Source organism: Acanthaster planci, linkage group LG11, assembly GCF_054643075.1.
Source record: "Acanthaster planci isolate LZ-2023a linkage group LG11, COTS_SCS, whole genome shotgun sequence".
Taxonomy (NCBI): Eukaryota; Metazoa; Echinodermata; class Asteroidea; order Valvatida; family Acanthasteridae; genus Acanthaster; species Acanthaster planci.
In genome coordinates, this window is record NC_141787.1 from 13831746 (window position 1) to 13848914 (window position 17169).

The following is a 17169-nucleotide window of genomic DNA, read 5'->3' on the forward strand; positions in this document are numbered from 1 at the left end:
TTCCGACTTGGTTTGTCTGAAGAAGTAACTGTAGGTATGAAAATTTAGTCTGATAAGGTCCTCAAGTGTATTAATGAAAGGAAAAGAAACTGCAACCGTGCATGGAGCTCATCTGATTCTCTTGCTTCACTTACACCTCTTGCCTGTCGTCACAGATTAAGCCTTCGATACAATCTCATTTCAATCCAGTATCTCGTTGTTTTTGACCAGCCATACGAGGTAAATTTGTTTTTCTCACAAACTGAGCAAAAAGCAAACAACATCATCGCATATGTCCAGCGGGTTGCTTGCAATCGGTCAGAAGGCGAAGCGAAGAACTGCGGGGGGGGGGAGGAGGAGAAAGACTGTATTCCAACAATGGGCGGCTGTACTCACGAACAAATTTTGCAGCAGGTCCTTCGCCAACCAGCAATTGAGAAAAACGGGGATGAAGAGGTTCCGTAGAGGGGGCCAAAAAATCTGCACCATGGGAAAGAAAACAGACCTATTCTATCAGTTACAATCTTTCAGATTTTGTCTTTTAGAATTCTGGAACAGTTAAATTTTTCGTACCCGACACTGCGTGTGTCCCCAAGGAATACCCAGTTTACAAAGTAAACGCAATCGTTACGCTGTGTCTGAATTCTTTTCTTCTCGGAGAAGTATGGATTTTTCCTTCGGCTGGCCAAGACAAACAAAATTTAATAAAAAAAATCAATATAACGCAGCTTCTTTCATCAGCGAGTTCACTTTGAAGTGACCTTCTGTTCAATGTTCAGTCTAACACAAACACTCTGTGAACTCAGAAGAATAATTCACAGTCACTAACAAAAAGTGAGTACAAAGAATCGATGAAATTGCCAGTAAATGGCGGACTACAGTACGTGTAGCTGCCGTGGAAACTTGGTCAAGCATTCCTTCTCAAATGCCATGGCCATAAAACTAGACATTTCATTTACAAATACAACATCCAAACCAGCTCCATCTGAGGGGAAAGCCGGGGAGGCACAAATTTTAGGAACAAATCCAAAAGATCTTCAAAATGAACTTGAAATAAAAGAAATTAGACAAGGTTGTGAGTATTTACGAGAGAGTGCGGTCTTCTTAAAAGCATCATACAGCATTGTATCCAAAGAACATGGCGTCTCCATTTAAGCCATGATCAACTACCGGTACTAAAAAAGCTTCCTCATATTGACATTCCAAAGTAACTTCCATACCTGCATTTTGACAGAAAACCAGTCACAGTACATACACGCAGCACTCTTCATGTACATATTTTTTAAATAAGGTCTGCCATTGGCCTGAAGTGTTTATCACTGGCTCTTTCACCGGCTTCCTTCCTTTTGTGAACATGCTGAATTCTAACACTGAAACAGAGCACACTCTAATAACACTGACCGTGCATATGTACAGTGTCTACGTACATGTATGTGAACTCTTAACACTGATGCCTTGAGCTGAGTTTGCTGTTCAGGGCTTATCATCTGAAATATCTTCAAAAACAGTGTTCAAATCTTCAAAAATGTGTTATGAAGGGTTGGTATGTAGCGCTGTGTTTTGGAATTGGACACTCTGGGTCAGGAATTCTTACCGTGATTATAAAGGGCACCGTGTTCAGCAACTCCAGGAAAAAATGGACCGTGCAAACCTGCTGCACAAGGCTGCCCTGCAGACAGAGAGCAAAAACAAAAACAAAACAAAAAAAAAGACCCAAAACAATAGAATAAAAAACAAACTCACTCCAATTTCGACAAATCATGAGGCCTTGCTAATAGCAAAATCTCCAAGAATGATCCACCCATTGTGAATTGCACGTACGGACGCAACTCACGCAGGAATTTAGACTCACTGCGGCATTTTCTGTGACGATTTTCGTTATTCTTTCTTTCAAGTGGCCAAATTCTCCGCTGTCACCAGACTGATTTCCCAAAAGGGCATTCCACAGGGAGAAAGACAAATTTGGGAAAATCTCATTTTTGGAGAAGGGGAAAACTAACATCATAACATGCAAGCAGCCTCAATCTGGGGAATGAGTCCATTTGCACGGGCAGAAATGCAAATGAATGGCTTTTACACCCAGACTTGATCACATTTTATGTTTCAGAGCAAACGTGTGCTGGCAGACACAATGTCCTACCCTGAGAGCCAAGGGGTACACATGATTTAAACAAACTTGAAGCTAACCGTATGGTTAGCATCGAGACAGGAGTAAGAGGTAGTAGGGACACAGCAATTGATTACCAAGAATTTTACAGAGCTTACAAGAAAGTGTTGGCAAGCTTCAAATAATGAATTTATGTAGAGCTATCATTAGTACATGTAAATTTTGCATTTTGCTCGGCACCAGAACGTACTTCAATTTATAAAAACCACATACTCATACGACGGGTGTTAATTTATCCCGGAACCCTTTCACAACAGAAAAATATTTTTGTAAAATTTCTCACAGCCCTTTTGGTCTTGAATTTCATGCGCTTTGATTTATGTCCGAAGTACGTGTATTCTATATCTGCAAAAGTATGTTCCAAATGACCACACCCAGCGTCATGAACATCTGAAATGTAATATTCTAATATCTGCCGGGCTCATCATTAAACTGCCATCAAATGCATTCTGCTAAAATCTTTCATGAAGAAAAGTTTTCCATTAATTTTTACTGGGAGTTTCAAATTTCAAGACTGCCGTGTAATTCATACAAGTCTGCAAACTGCACCCTTTGACCAGTGCCAGTACATAAAAAGGTAAAAGAAAGAAGGAATGCATTCACATTTGTCGTATTTGTTGTATCCATCCCTTTAAATTTGATCCACACAACTTTCTAAGATTCTACTGGTAATAAGAAAAATTAGTTCTAAAAACATGGTGTAAAGAGGACTTTGTTCTAGGACTGATCTCAGGTCATTCCTAAGGGCAACAATTACAAGGAGGCTGTTTTATGGGAACTATAAGGATACAGTTGTACGAATGGGTGATGGAAATTTCAAAATTTCAATCTGCCATGAAATCGTGTAAATCGATGTTGCATAGTACCTGGAAAAATTTGTACGTGGCGAACCAAAGTATCGGTTTAGAATGGTACCCTGCGTGAGCTGTCGAGACAATTATCAGCTCCATTTGAATCTTCAAAACTTAATCTACTACTGATTTTCATAAAGCTCACATTACTGCCTGCGCTATAGGCTCTGCTGTAGCCTGGAAACAGCCCACAGTTAAAAATAAAAGCTCTCCTCGGAATCATTTTCCCCCTTGATTTTAAACTGTATTTAGATTTCCAATAATGTACACAAATATATATACATTTCCTGAAGGAATGTATGAATATCTTTCAGTTTTGATATCAAAAGTTTATTCGAAGAGGCCTTTCCTTAAGCCCCAAAATGTTTCAACTTTGAAATTCCTCACTTCATATTTGAATGGCTGGTTAGAATTAAAAGGATCGTGAAAACAGTGTATTTCTTTTTCAGAATCTTCAAGCATCATGTACTTTTCCAAGAACATGTCATATATTACATGTATCAACTAGTCATGTGACTTACATGTTGACAAATACACACGGCCTTGTTAAGTCCCACAATCAAAAGTAATTGAAACATATTATGTATAGTTTGAGTCTCAATATTCAGAACTGCATTTTTTAAAAACACACTGACGGAAAAACGTGTATTATTTATGCAAGTTCAAAGATGCTCCTTGACGGCACTTCCACTGAAGGCTCTGGATGCAACTGTTGCTAGGCAACTAAAATATACCACAATAAATGCATGTAATCGCTTTTCCATCAGTAAGTCCTCATGGAGACCATCACTGTTTCCATGGAAATGGACAAAAACTAACAGAAACAGGTTCCAACAGCAATTTTAACGAGAGCGCAACTAAATTTAGAGCAACTAAACTGTGGCTTCAATACTTCAGACAATATTTTTAAAGGTCATAATTGCTTGAAACAGGCATATTTGTGACCCGCACTGCAAGAAAGGGTAAAAAGTCGTGCAATGCCAAAACACGTAATGGCCTGTTCTATTTGGAGAGGACAAAAATTCTTCAAAATGTGATTTTGTGTTTTTTCCTTTCATACTTTCTATAATATTTATATTTTCAGAATTTGTGACAACAAACATGGATACTGTGAATCAAGATGAAAAATTGATCGTTCGGTAGGAAATCCTATATAACCATGATAGCATTGTCTTTCGAAAAGTGCCTTTATTGAATCTAAAATGTGGATATACAAATGTCTATAAATCTCCAGGATGCAGCACACTACAGGGGTCATTAATATATCAAATTGTAGCTTTTGATGTAAAGAATCTAGCCATTCCCTGAATTTTGCGACTTATTACCCATTTTTCTAGAGCTGGTCACATTTGTATATCTATGTTTAGGGCTTCTGATGATAATAAGTAGTTTTATTTCCACGGGGTAACCTTATCAGTTATAAAACTGCTATTCTTAAGGGCCCTGAAATATAATAAACACAATACAAACTAATCAAACTAATTTTAACAATTAAAACAGTAAATGTATAAGAAGAAATATCAGAAATAATACTCATGGGTTAAACTTCATCAAGTTTTATTTAAGAAGATACTTGCATGATGTTCTCTGTTGGCTCTGAATATATCCAAAGCCAAAGCTGGAGAGTTTGTTTTTTTACCTTGTGCTGCAGAAACAGGAGGAGCAATGCTTGGGAAAGAGATATGATGGCAATGGTGAGTTGAATAGCCCAGAGGACCGGGTTGCGGTTGACCCAAATCAGGGGGGCCCTGAAACCAACACAGCCCAAAAAGGGGCATCTTAAAATTAACAACAAACAGGGCCCCAAAATGGACATCTTAAAATTAACAATAAAAACAACTTTGGCACTAAACAAGAATCAATGCAGTTGTCAAGACCCGTTTGAAACTATCAAACAACCCCACAAGACCAACACTGCACCTCAAGCGTGGGTTCAAGCTATATCAGCTGAACTGCACCAAAAGCCTAAGTCTTGTGTCACTGTTCACCCTACTACTCAATTTTGTGGCTGTATTGAAGTTGTTATCTGGTCTTGTATAATCTTGTATCTGGTCTATGTATAGTCTTGTGGCTGGTCTTGTGGCCTGGACTGTAACACTCTATGTATATGTACCAGTACACTCTAAGCACGATATGTCACACCGACACAACACGGCTCATGGGTTAAACTGTCAGGTGCACCTGGACTCACTTGTGGCTAATGTTTAACAGGCTAATCCCACATGTGTCTTTCGCATAAACACACAAAGTTTGAAAAGTCTTTGCAGGTGGACCATGTGTTGGACCTGAACTTGACGCTGTGCATGGCTCCTTGAGGTAGCAAAGGGGCACCTTATGGGCGTGCCCCACAGTGTTGAACAATATGAGGTTGTGTGAAGTAGACATTTTGGGCCAAAATACTGTTGGCAAGTGGTTAAAATAGACCTAGACTGTGCCAAATATACATGTACATAATGGTCCAGTACAAATATGCCTGTATTTGGGAACCCTGCAGCATATATTAGGAGGTCTGGTGATATCTGTTCTCTTCCAACAAAGAATATTTAGGCTCAGTGATGGATGCATTATTGAAGCAATGGATTTTGAAGAAGGAGAACAGTACGTAAATGTCAAAAACTTACCAATTCACTTCCTTCATGTAAGTGTCGCCGTTGTTGCAGCTGCAAGAACACAAAACGAACACTTATCAATGCTGAGAAAGGAAACTTCATGCTTCAGACCTGGAAATGGCCCAAACTGTCCTGTCTGTTTCGACAGCGTAATCTATCAGCAGATTAGACGACTAAGTCGCTCCTGCACTTGCTATGAAATTCGAGACATTTTGTGAAGTTTGACCATCCCACACGATTCAGGAGAATAGCATACAAACTTTGCAAATCAAGAACATTTTACAGTTGTTTCCACCGGATAGACTGTAATATCTACCAAAGCCAACTGAGCCTGTTGCCCCTCCATTAATTTTCTCACTGTCTTTGTTGTCTTTTATCATCCGCCCCGAGCTGAAGTGCACCCCCAATCAGCGAAAGAAAGACAGGTGGTTACAAGCGGGTTCTTGCACGCATTCTGCGTGTACGCAAAGGCCATACGTGCCGGAATAAATTAGCTACGCGTACTCAGCGTGCTCTGTCAAGCGCGCATGTACTTGTGCGCCTCACCGCGAACCTGTGCGGTAGTACCAAAAAAAAAAACACGTCCTCTTTTGTTCCGCTCGGAGCGGATAACACTTTTTATCACTTCAATCTGTATGCACTCATCACTCCTCATCTTTTGTTCCACCATCACACCTACTGAACCCAGTAAGACAACCCTCAAAAGTTATTCATGTAGCTTTCCAAGAGGGATACATTTTAAGGAAGACGAGGCGGGTGACATACCACATGGTTGGAGGTAGGGTCGTGGTGGTGAACGTGGCATCTGTGCCTAGAGTGACCTCTGCTGTGTCCAAGAAACTGAAATAAACGAAAGCCTAAAAGCATGAAGATGAGGGGACATGAACACTGCAGTAGACTGAAAGTTTGGAGGGTTTAAAACAAGAGAACGTTTGGATCATTCCACTGCACCATAGCTAATGGTATAATTCAGGTACATGTAAAGCGTTGTGCTGTGTTTCAAACACCTGTAACACTATATGAGGCATATGCCATTCAGTGGTATCTTTGAGCTGTGATGTTTTGACAATAACTTAATGTTTTACGTATGCTTAACCGAAAGGGATCTTGAAGTGCATCACAACAAGAGAAAAGGGAAACACTACATTGATAAAACTTATTTTTAAGACCGGTGGAACAGATAGGATTGCAATAATGGTTTTAATTGGTCCACAGTGGCAATGAGAGACTTTGAGATGCCGGTGCAGATGTGCCAACCTTGTTCCCAGTCATACGAGCTTGCCGTGCTATGAGGTTCAAAGGCAGCTGACGGAGTCGAGGTTGGCATTTATATTACTTCGCTGCAGCTTGAAACTACAATTGAATCTACAGGTTTGGTTGCAGCTGCACCCACTTTCCATAGAGTCATGCGTAAACTGAAGCTGCAGTCAAGCCATTCGGACACAACCAGCGCATACATGGGTACGTGTTGTACGCCATGGATGAGTGAACTTCTTAGACAATCCACGGAAATTTGCGAGAGTTTTCAAGTTTGTTTTATTCCCGGAAGATCAGAACATTCCGATTTTTAAGCTTTTGAAAACTCCAAAATTGGAACAGTTGGCAGGTCTGCTGGTGGTAGCAGAAATACCAGTTCTTTTTAAGGCATCACACGTGCTCAGAACTACATGCACGCATGATCAGAACAACACGCACATGCTCAGAACTGGTAAAAAAGACTGGCATCATATGTTTGCCGCCACCTAGCATCTCAAAGTCTCCCACTGAAAAACAAAAAAATACAGTGGAAGTCCATTTCAAGGCTGACTTAAAAATCAGACCCAAAGATTAAACAAAAAATAAAAAACTTTTCCTCAAAATTTCAAAGCTGTGTCATAAAACTGTTAAAACTGGAACCAGAAACCAAATTTTTTAGCTAAAGTCTTTTGTCACTGTTAAGTAACTGCCTCTGAAATGTGCTAACATAACTAACTCAGGAAAGACTCGGTGGATAGCCATGTTATCCAAATATTGATCTTCTGAACATCAACCACCAGAGCATGTAGTCTTGTAGGCATAGAGAGAGACAGCGCAGCAGAACGCAATTTGAAATCCCCGGCTGTAATTATCTGAACACCTAACCCAGCACATAACCAGGCATGCAGAACATGGGACAGGTAAATGTAGGAACCGCTGGACTGTAGCCTGCAGGAGAATGTGAGATGACAGGTCGGCATATACACCGCCAAACATAATTACCAGTAATTTCCACTGTCATCTGCGCCCTGTGCAGGGCCTTATGAATAAATGCAAAGACTTGCCGACACACGCGTACATATGTGCACAGTAGGTACATGCATAACAGCCAATTTTATCTATTTCTCCGTTTTCCTCTCATAATGCGGACCGTCCACTACACGTACATGGCCACTTTTGCTGATACCAACTTTGTTTTTTAAAGTTTGATTTTGTGTGTTCTGAAACCATTAATTTCTCCAGGAGCAGAAATACTAGTAGCAACAGCTGTGAAGCCCATTTGCTGGGACACCGACACAGTTTCCAGACATCACAGGTTCATATTACATGTATCTTCAACTTCCTCTGCAAAACATAAATCATATTGAATTTCGACTGGATGATAAAAAACGATCCACTCTTTGCCGATTCCGCCCATGGCTACAGTGAACCATCGTGCATCAATGATATAAAACCGAAGAATTATAAACAGCATTTTTTTTGTGCGAGTCATAAACACATGTAAATTTTTCTGGTGACTTTGAAACCCTTGTAATTCATACATTTGCCTGTTTGGACTTCACCTGTGTGAGCCCATTTTGAGCAGCCAAACCGTGATTTAAACCATCTTAATTTTCTTTTTCATAAAAGTACCAAATTAATTTACAAAGGTTGGGGCACATTTATTTTGTTCAACTAATTTATGTGTGCTTCTAATTAACAATTCAATACTACCATTTGTGCTGAAGGATCGGGGCATAAATACATGTGGAATACCCTAGAGAAAATGTTCACAGAAAACGAACCAAACGTTCAACCATTTAGAAACAATATTGGTAAACTTATGGCTTCAAAATCACACAAGGTGATATATGTCATTTCCAGACATGCAGCTCATCACATTGTGAATTTGGGGCCCCACACTGCTCCAAGATACATGCATGTACATGTAACCAAGTTGAAACAAATTCCAATTTTCATTACTCGGCCCTTTTTAAGCTAGCCGATTCATCCTGCCAGAAAGGCAGACAATGCGATCTGTAATCAAGCGCTTCTTCCATGAAGAGCTAAAGCAGGGCCTATCAATTTCCAGAACTCATAAAGATATCAAGGCCGACCAGTCATGTACGGCAACTCATCACTGTGAGCAGTGTCGTACATGAATCACATCTTGAAGTACAGGTACAGCGATGCCGTCGTGTGTAACAAACAAGACTGGAACTGAATATTGCCTTCCCTGACTGACATCAGCATCCTTAGTTCTTGAGAACAAAATGGACAATTAAAGATATAAAAAAGTGCACTGGCGGATACTGTACTCTGAGTGCAAACTAACCTGTGTCACAAGTTTGTCATAACACCGGAGAATCGTAAAGATGCACAAACAGTGTAAATGTGAAGCAAGATACATGTATGAGATGGAGAGAACTCACCCTGCTTTGTGTTGGTCACTGTCTCACTGGAATCTGAGGAATTCTTTTCAGACATCGGGGGGGGGGATGTGTTAGATAACAATAGAGTGTGTATAGCTATTGGACATATCGCGGGGGTTACCCCTTGGTCTCATTTCTTGCTGGATATAAGAGCAATCAGCCCCTTTAATACAAATGTCTCTGATGCACTTTACAACTATTGTCCTGCTCATCAGACCATGACTTTGAATACTCAGGTAGCAATTCAAGGTCAGGGCACTACAACCTCTCTTCTCACTAATGGTACTCCAGCTGGCCGACGGACTCTCCAAATTTTGTTCAGAGGCTGATAAATTTTTCCAATGAAAAAACTCCATCAGCTTCCCATCATGGATACATATTTTTTTCCATTTAGTGTATCTACATGTACACAGAATGGTCCATCTGCAACACGGCCGTTTCACAATAGTGCGCCACCAAGAGTTTGCAACGCGTTGGCCAATCACAATGCGCGAAATTTGTCAACCCAATGCACGTTTGGAAAGGGTCGACAACTTTCGCGCGTTATGATTGGCCAACGTGTTGCAAACTCTTGGTGGCGCACTATTGTGAAACGGCCGTATTCCTGTGTAATGAAGCAGCACAGTCAACATAACTCTGAATAACTTGTCTCAACAGATGGGAAAACACAGCTCACGTACACATGCTTTGTAGTTTGCAAGTGAACAGCAAGTTATAACTGCAACGGGTCGAGAGGCTTGAATATCTGAGGCAGCTTGAGCACTTTTTATATCTAATGATCTTCCACTTCAAGTCTGTTTCGTCAGTCCCTTCACATTTGGGTCATTCTATAAATTTGCGGTCCAAAGTGTGACATTTTTCTGTCCCTGTTACCTGTGACATGTAAACCATCTGACATGTTTGACTAGGGATGTATCACTGAAATTGATTTCAAATTATTTCTATTTGTTTGGCAGGCAATTTGCAGTACTTATTCAGTCTTTGAAATTAAACAACGGGTTCTAAACATTAAAAAATCACATGCCAGACGTAACGGGGATAGGATAAAATTGGACCCCATATTTATAGAATGACCCATTTCCATCTAGTGATCTTTGTCAGAGCTTTCTCTGAGTATCGTCACTTCTATTCTTCGGTTTGTGCCTCGTACAGCATTCCCAATGAGCCAGTTCCGTATTCCACCAGCGCATGCCCAGCACCAGGTTATTCAGTAATACGCGCACGTGCGAAAGTGTGTCCTATCAGTACAGCCATACACTAACTCGTGCACGCACTTTGTTCCCGAAAGACCTTAGCTTTTTGAAATACCGAACTGGCTCATTCTAACCAGCCTTGTTAAAAGCTTCAGGCATTAAGGGGGGCCACAGTACCAGTTAGGGGATCCACATCACATGAACAAAATATATCTTTTATGCTAATGCTTTTACTGAAGGGGAACCAGCTTCCCATGATCTGTCAATAGGGTGGTGCCACTATATTTGGGTTCCTTGCCTTACTTTCTTTTTTTAATATGTTGCTTATAACATTTAGATATACATGTAAATCATATATTCCAAGTTACAACTATTCATCATCGGAACTGAAACTAATCTGTAATGAACATTTTTCATTAATTTCGTTTTTAATTCTTTGGCCACACCCCCCAAAAAAATTAACCTCGCTTTCAATTCAGTATGGCTAATTAGTGAATATGGCTAATTAACATTCTGTGGTTTGCACACAGTGATGACTGTGTGCTTAAATGTTCAACCTGCAGATGTGCATGTTCTGGGGCATAACATCTGCATTTCAACACTGAAATAATTTTTCCCCAAAGCAGTCCAGTAATAAATTATCGTTTTTATCACTGTCTAATCATCGTCCGGACAAAATGAAGAGTTTCTACAATCCTCCTGTGTATACATTTTCAACTGTACGTGTTGCCAACGCAAAATAAATTACACAGGAACCCCCAAACAGTGTTTATGAAAAGGCTCTGATGGACAAGGTAGTTCTCATTAGATTTTTTTTTTACTGGTATGATGTGAATGAAATGAAAGCACAGCTCAGTGACAACAACTCCAGATGTCCGATGGCCAGGCAAAATCAGCCCTCGGACTATGTCATGTTTTAATATGCCCTCGCCTGTCCATTGTGGACGCACGGATAGACTGGGGATTGGATTTCAGATGTTACTCCAGACTTCTGAAGCAAGAACAGAATCTGCACAAAGTCACTTTTTAATTGACTGGGATTTCTGATTCGGATGAGCTAAACAATATCACGTCCCCTGATGTCTCTCAAGCAATGCTTGTCAATGTAATTCAAGCTCCGCATATTGTAATTGCAAACTAACTGCAAAGCTGATTTTTTTCTTATTCGGATGAGCTAAACAATATCACGTCCCCTGATGTCTCTCAAGCAATGCTTGTCAATGTAATTCAAGCTCCGCATATTGTAATTATTGTAAACTAACTGCAAAGCTGATTTTGTTTTTCTTTTCTTTTTTTTCCTTCTGGCTTCATAAGTAATTCAGCATAACGGTACGTGCTCGGCATATACAGGTGCAGATGTCGATTCTGGTCGTACTGAATTGAAACAATAATGATGGATCAGGATAATGATATTTTTTCACTGTACAATGCATCAAGATACATGTCAGAAATTTGTGCGTTTCTCTCTCTTGGCTTTTTAGTATATGTGACCCGTTCTGTGAAAAAGGGTCTAAAGTCGTACAATGCCAAAACACGTAATGGCCTGTTCTATTTGGAGAGGGCAAAATTTCTTCAAAAATGTGATTTTGTGATTTTTCCCTTAATAAGCTTCTATAATATTTCTGTTTTCAGAACTTAATTGTGACTACAAACATGGATGCTGATGAATAAAGATGAGGAATTGATCATTCAGTAGGAAATCCTACATAGCATTGTGTTTCCAAGCGCTACACTTTATGAGCTTTTTCTCGAGAAGTTCTTTTATTGAATCTGAAAATGTGGATACAAGTACATGTACATGTGTACATGTATCTCCGAAATGCAGTGCACTATACAGGGATCATTCATATCAAATTGCAGCTTGTGATGTACAGAATCCAGCCATATCAAAAACTCCTAACCTGAATCTGGCCACTTTAATACCCAGTTTTCTAGAGCCGGTCACATTTTTGTATGAACTCACATTTGTGCCCACAATTTTACTGATTGAACAAGAACCCAATATTTAACCTGCAATGATAAACACTACATCATGTTTTTTTCATGGGGCACAAGAGTTAAATGTTAAGTATCAAACACAGACAACAGTGGTGTTTTACCTCAACTCTTTTAAGGGATGTCTACATTATCCGAGATGGATCCTTTTAGTTCCATGAACAAGGTCGGCCTCAGTGATTCCCTAATGAATTGTGAACCTATGCATGTCAATGCATATTTCTGCATTTACGTTATGTTGAAGGATAGAACAGGTGAACACATGCAATTAGGAAGGGTCTCCATCAGTAATCTGATCAATGCCTCCATGGGTCCTGAGTAAATATGATGGGTGTCTTGTGAGAATACACAGCTCATATCAGGACTCCCATGTGATCTGTACAAATGCATTTTTAGGAGGAGGTCACCAAGAACCAAAGGCCAGCTTAGCCTTGGAAACAGCTGGACGGACGGCCGGCCGAGTCCTGCAACATTCATGGTCATGGTGGGATATTATAGACTCCCTGATCCAAGGCTATCTTTCCTTGGGAAGAAAGACAGCTGGATACAAGCGAATTCTTGCATGCATTCTACGTGTACAAAAAGACCATACATGCCGGAACAAATTAGTTACCGTACTCAGCGTGCTCCGCGTCAAACGCGCATATACTTGCGAGCATCATGGCGCGTCTATGCGGTGAGTACCCAAAAAAACACTGCTCTGAACAGATACATGTAACTACATGTACATAAAAGTGGTATTCCACGAAATCTCATTCATACATGTACGGCCACAGAGCTTGCCAACGGTCTCAACCCTGCCACAACCGTGACATTACTCTAGGCATCCGTGGCATGGTAGCCAGCTAGACCCTGCAGTCACCACTCAAGGATAACACCCTTCAAGTCTGGAATTGAGCTGTGGGCTCCCTATGTAAAGTCTGTGCACCCAATCAAGAAGAGGGGGGGGGCCAGCTTTTAAGATATACAACATGATCCAGTGGCAGGTGTATACATCTGAGCATTTCTACTAAACTCCTCCACAGAATATACAATGAATGATGTATTACCTGCCAAAAGCTTGATTCAATTATCACCGACTGCATGGCGTCCTTTGAATTCTTTTAAAAATCATTACTACAGAGCAGAGTAACCAAAATGCACGCTTATTCTGCGTTCACCTGCAGAATTGCAGGGAGCTGCTTAAGCACGAAATTAGCTAGAGCGGGGAAAAACTTTGCTTAATAAACAAAGGTTAAAAATCAGCTCAATTCAATCCCAAAACAATATACATCACATGGAGTTTTGGTTGGTTACCTGATTTATCAAGTATTAGAGTTTTCTCGCGCTTAATCAAATTTTGTGCTTAAGCAGCTCTATAAAATTGGCCCCTGGACTGTAAAGCCAAGATTGTGTTTCAAATGCCAAGGTTACTGTGATTATGACGAGTTTCAAACAGACAATCGGTGTGGAACTTCCGCACCCTTACATCATGGTAATGTTCATGTACATGGAGAATGAAGAACCTCGACCCATCAAAAAATTTACAGTGGTTGAATTACAAAGCTGTATGTTGCTAAATGGTCCTTGGCTGTTTGACAGGCAGACCAGCAGAAAGCAAGATTGGATACAAACTATGCAGTGTGACCGGAAAAGTGTCCATCAAAATATTTTGAAATAACATTCATGAATACCATAGACATTCTCCCTTTTCAACAACGTGCAACTGGACAGTGTATTAACATTTGATAATGCCCACTGGGAAGTGAAAATGCCCGCTGCATTAAATCACACACTGGCATCTGGATACGAGACAGTTTAATCAATTCTGATTGGTCAAGAGTCTTTGTGCACGGGGCTTGGCTCGTGCGCACCAAGTCCATATAAGGAGAATCTTTTGGACAACTTGCACAGGGAATATATCATAAAATGGACGGGTGTCTAAGTATTTAACGTTGGAAATGAACGGAGCCACACACGCTGTTCACGACTGACTATTAAATGTATTCAACAACTGAGTGGAGGTCAATCCATGACCTATGATATCATCAAGTACATGTGTATGGAGTGCGTATTACACAATATTACAGGTGTGTTCAGGTGAATAAAGTAAATTCTAGAAAAAACTCGTTGGACATCCATCATATATTGACTTCTTTTGACTCTCTGACAAGAAAGGTATTTATGACTGGGAATAAATATGCGCTTGGCCGGTCTCAAACTAACGTTTAAGAGACTGAATGCTGATGTGGCTCGGGCATTAGTTGCATCCATTCTCCTGAGCTAGTCTTAACTGCACGTTTCAGACTGGCCAAGCACATATTTATTCCCGTAATAAAACCACATTAACCTTAATGGTGCCCAAGCACATGTCTTGTGGCGAGAGGTAAATGCAATCTTGGTCTCAATTTCAAAATGGCAATCTAAACGTGTGCGTGCGTATGGCCTGCATGTGAGGAGCAACATACCCTTAAGGAATTGGCAATGAATTCCGACTCGGCTCTTCAAATTCAATAAAGGGCCTCACTTTTGTTTCTCTCGGATCTGGATCTCGATCAGCGGTCCCAACCATGCCAACACTAATTCGCTCCATCCATTAGGCAGATTCTGGTGTCAGTGAGCCAACTGACAGTTTGTCAAACAAACAGGCCAGTAAATGTTCTGCTGTTTCTGATACAGCACTCTGGACAAAAAGGCATCAGTGTGGATCTCATTCAGAGATAGGAATACAGTCAACCTCAGCAACAAGAACTACATGTACATGCACATGTAGAAGCCATTACTGATGACTTAACGCAACGCTTGTGGATAGGCATGTGTAGTAGGCACCTGTTACACGCCTCTTTAAACCAATAGCGTGTCGTGATTGCCAAACGCATGCACATGCACGCATCAAGCTTAAGAGCACACGTGAGTGATGTGGCACTACTGCGGTTGTAATATCCGCTCGGATTAATCTCTATAAGGAACTTTTACCCGAATTTTCCTGCCTGTTTTGGTGACGTGTCGAGCAGGATGCGAACGACATACAGAAGACATGATACCAACTTGATAAAGAGATTGAAGAGACGAATGCGAACACCTTTGAAAAGAAAAGACAAAAAAAGGCAAATGTTTGGCAACATCAAGAACTTGCTGTAGCAGTAAATTAAGCACAATTTGTATTCTAGTTGTCGTTTCTGTACTCTTAATCCTGCAGAAAGACAGTTAAAATGATTCATCTCGGAACGTGTTTACAATTTATAAAACAGTTCTGAAAATCCATCACGAAAAGATACTGGTACAAAAAAAATCCACATAAACCTTAAACTGATCGTTAATTAAAAAACTGCCCTCATGTCGCTGACTTGTATCAGCCTTAAGTAACATGCAATGAAATGACTTGCATAGAAAAGTACCTGGCGTATGGGGAAAAGAAAAATCGCTGGTACTCTGTAATTCCACTGTTCCCAGAACATCACAGTGCCAGCATTACAAACTTAACCTTTAAGTGCCTCATGCAAACAGGGGCAAAACAAGGGGTGTTCCCCAACGTGCTGCACTGTACTGTGTGCAGGCGTCCTTCGATGTCAAATGCATGCAACACTGTCCCAGCTATTTTTTTTTTTGCTCTCCAATGTACAGCAAGATTTATCCGGGCCCATTTGCGCGTTATGTTTGCCGTCTCTGGTCGAGGTTGGCTTTGGGCCAATCTCTGCAGAAGCCGTGCAATTCTCAGATGTGCACACATGTAACGAGTCACCCAGATATTTAATATCACCTGCCATCAAGCAAGACTACATGTAGTCTCCGGAGAGTCTCTGAATTGGCACTAATGTCAGCTGGAAGAGCCGGGGGCGAATGATGGCATCAGTGCATTTCTCAAGAGATGAAGGAGAATAACGCAAGACAGGAAACTTCTCTCAGACCTCTCAAATTAACATTTTTTTCAGAAACAAACAAGCTGCTAAGCATTGGTCAGAAACATTTCCAGTAAAAAAAAAATCAATGACGATTCATGCGAGAAATGCTTTACCAATTATTCAGTTCACTTTAGACATTAAACTGAACTACACATATTGTGCTTTATAAAGATTCTGCTTATGTTGAAATTAAGACTAAGTTTGGGAAGGCTTTTCTTCTGTCTCTTTATTGATTCATACATGTACAACTGCTCCATGCCACTCCAGTCAGCAAGCAATTTACAGAAGTAGAGTCTTTTCTAATATTTTTGTACGTGAATGATAGACTCACACAAGTCTAAAGTAACAGTACACTATCCACCTGCTCCTCACAATACAGGTACATGAAGCTTCTACAAAAAAAGAAATCTCTTGGAAGTTCTGAGTTGGATTAAAAGATTGTTGCCCCATATCAACAGGGGTACAGAATCTGAGTCCCTGAATGTTTCATCGCATCCCAGCTCTTTCCATTATTCAGTCTGCTTCCTTGCAGCACGGCTGTGTCCAGCTGCCCTTTCCCTCCTCCAAATATATTCATGCATTCAAAATGCTTGCCAAAGCGTACAAGTACTGTACAAATACCACAGAGCTACATGCGACCTATGAGCACAAAAGGAACAAAATGTATTTTTGTATTCAAGAGAAGAAAAAGAGCTTTCCAGTGGTACATATATACACCGTAACACTCAAAGTAAACATTGGTTGACAATGTGACATTATTCCGGTGGCACTGCAACTGTTTCCGACATCATTTCAACATTTCTGACCATAAAGCTTTCGTCAAAATTGACTTTTATAAATATCTGAT

At 40.4% G+C, this 17169-nt stretch overlaps 1 protein-coding gene across 10 annotated transcripts in view; it reads right to left on the reverse strand.

Annotated features, from left to right (window-relative positions):
- Nucleotides 1-17169, reverse strand: part of LOC110981376 (potassium channel subfamily T member 2-like) — an 81237-nt gene that overhangs the window by 27195 nt on the left and 36873 nt on the right. For all 10 annotated transcript variants that reach the window (XM_022238894.2, XM_087143087.1, XM_022238895.2 and 7 more), the window contains exons 3-8: nt 15397-15502; nt 6372-6446; nt 5619-5657; nt 4637-4745; nt 1574-1648; nt 376-459 (exon numbers count right to left, since the gene is read on the reverse strand). In XM_022238894.2, the coding sequence (XP_022094586.1) occupies nt 376-459; nt 1574-1648; nt 4637-4745; nt 5619-5657; nt 6372-6446; nt 15397-15502 (488 nt within the window). The remainder of the gene's footprint in view (nt 1-375; nt 460-1573; nt 1649-4636; nt 4746-5618; nt 5658-6371; nt 6447-15396; nt 15503-17169) is intronic.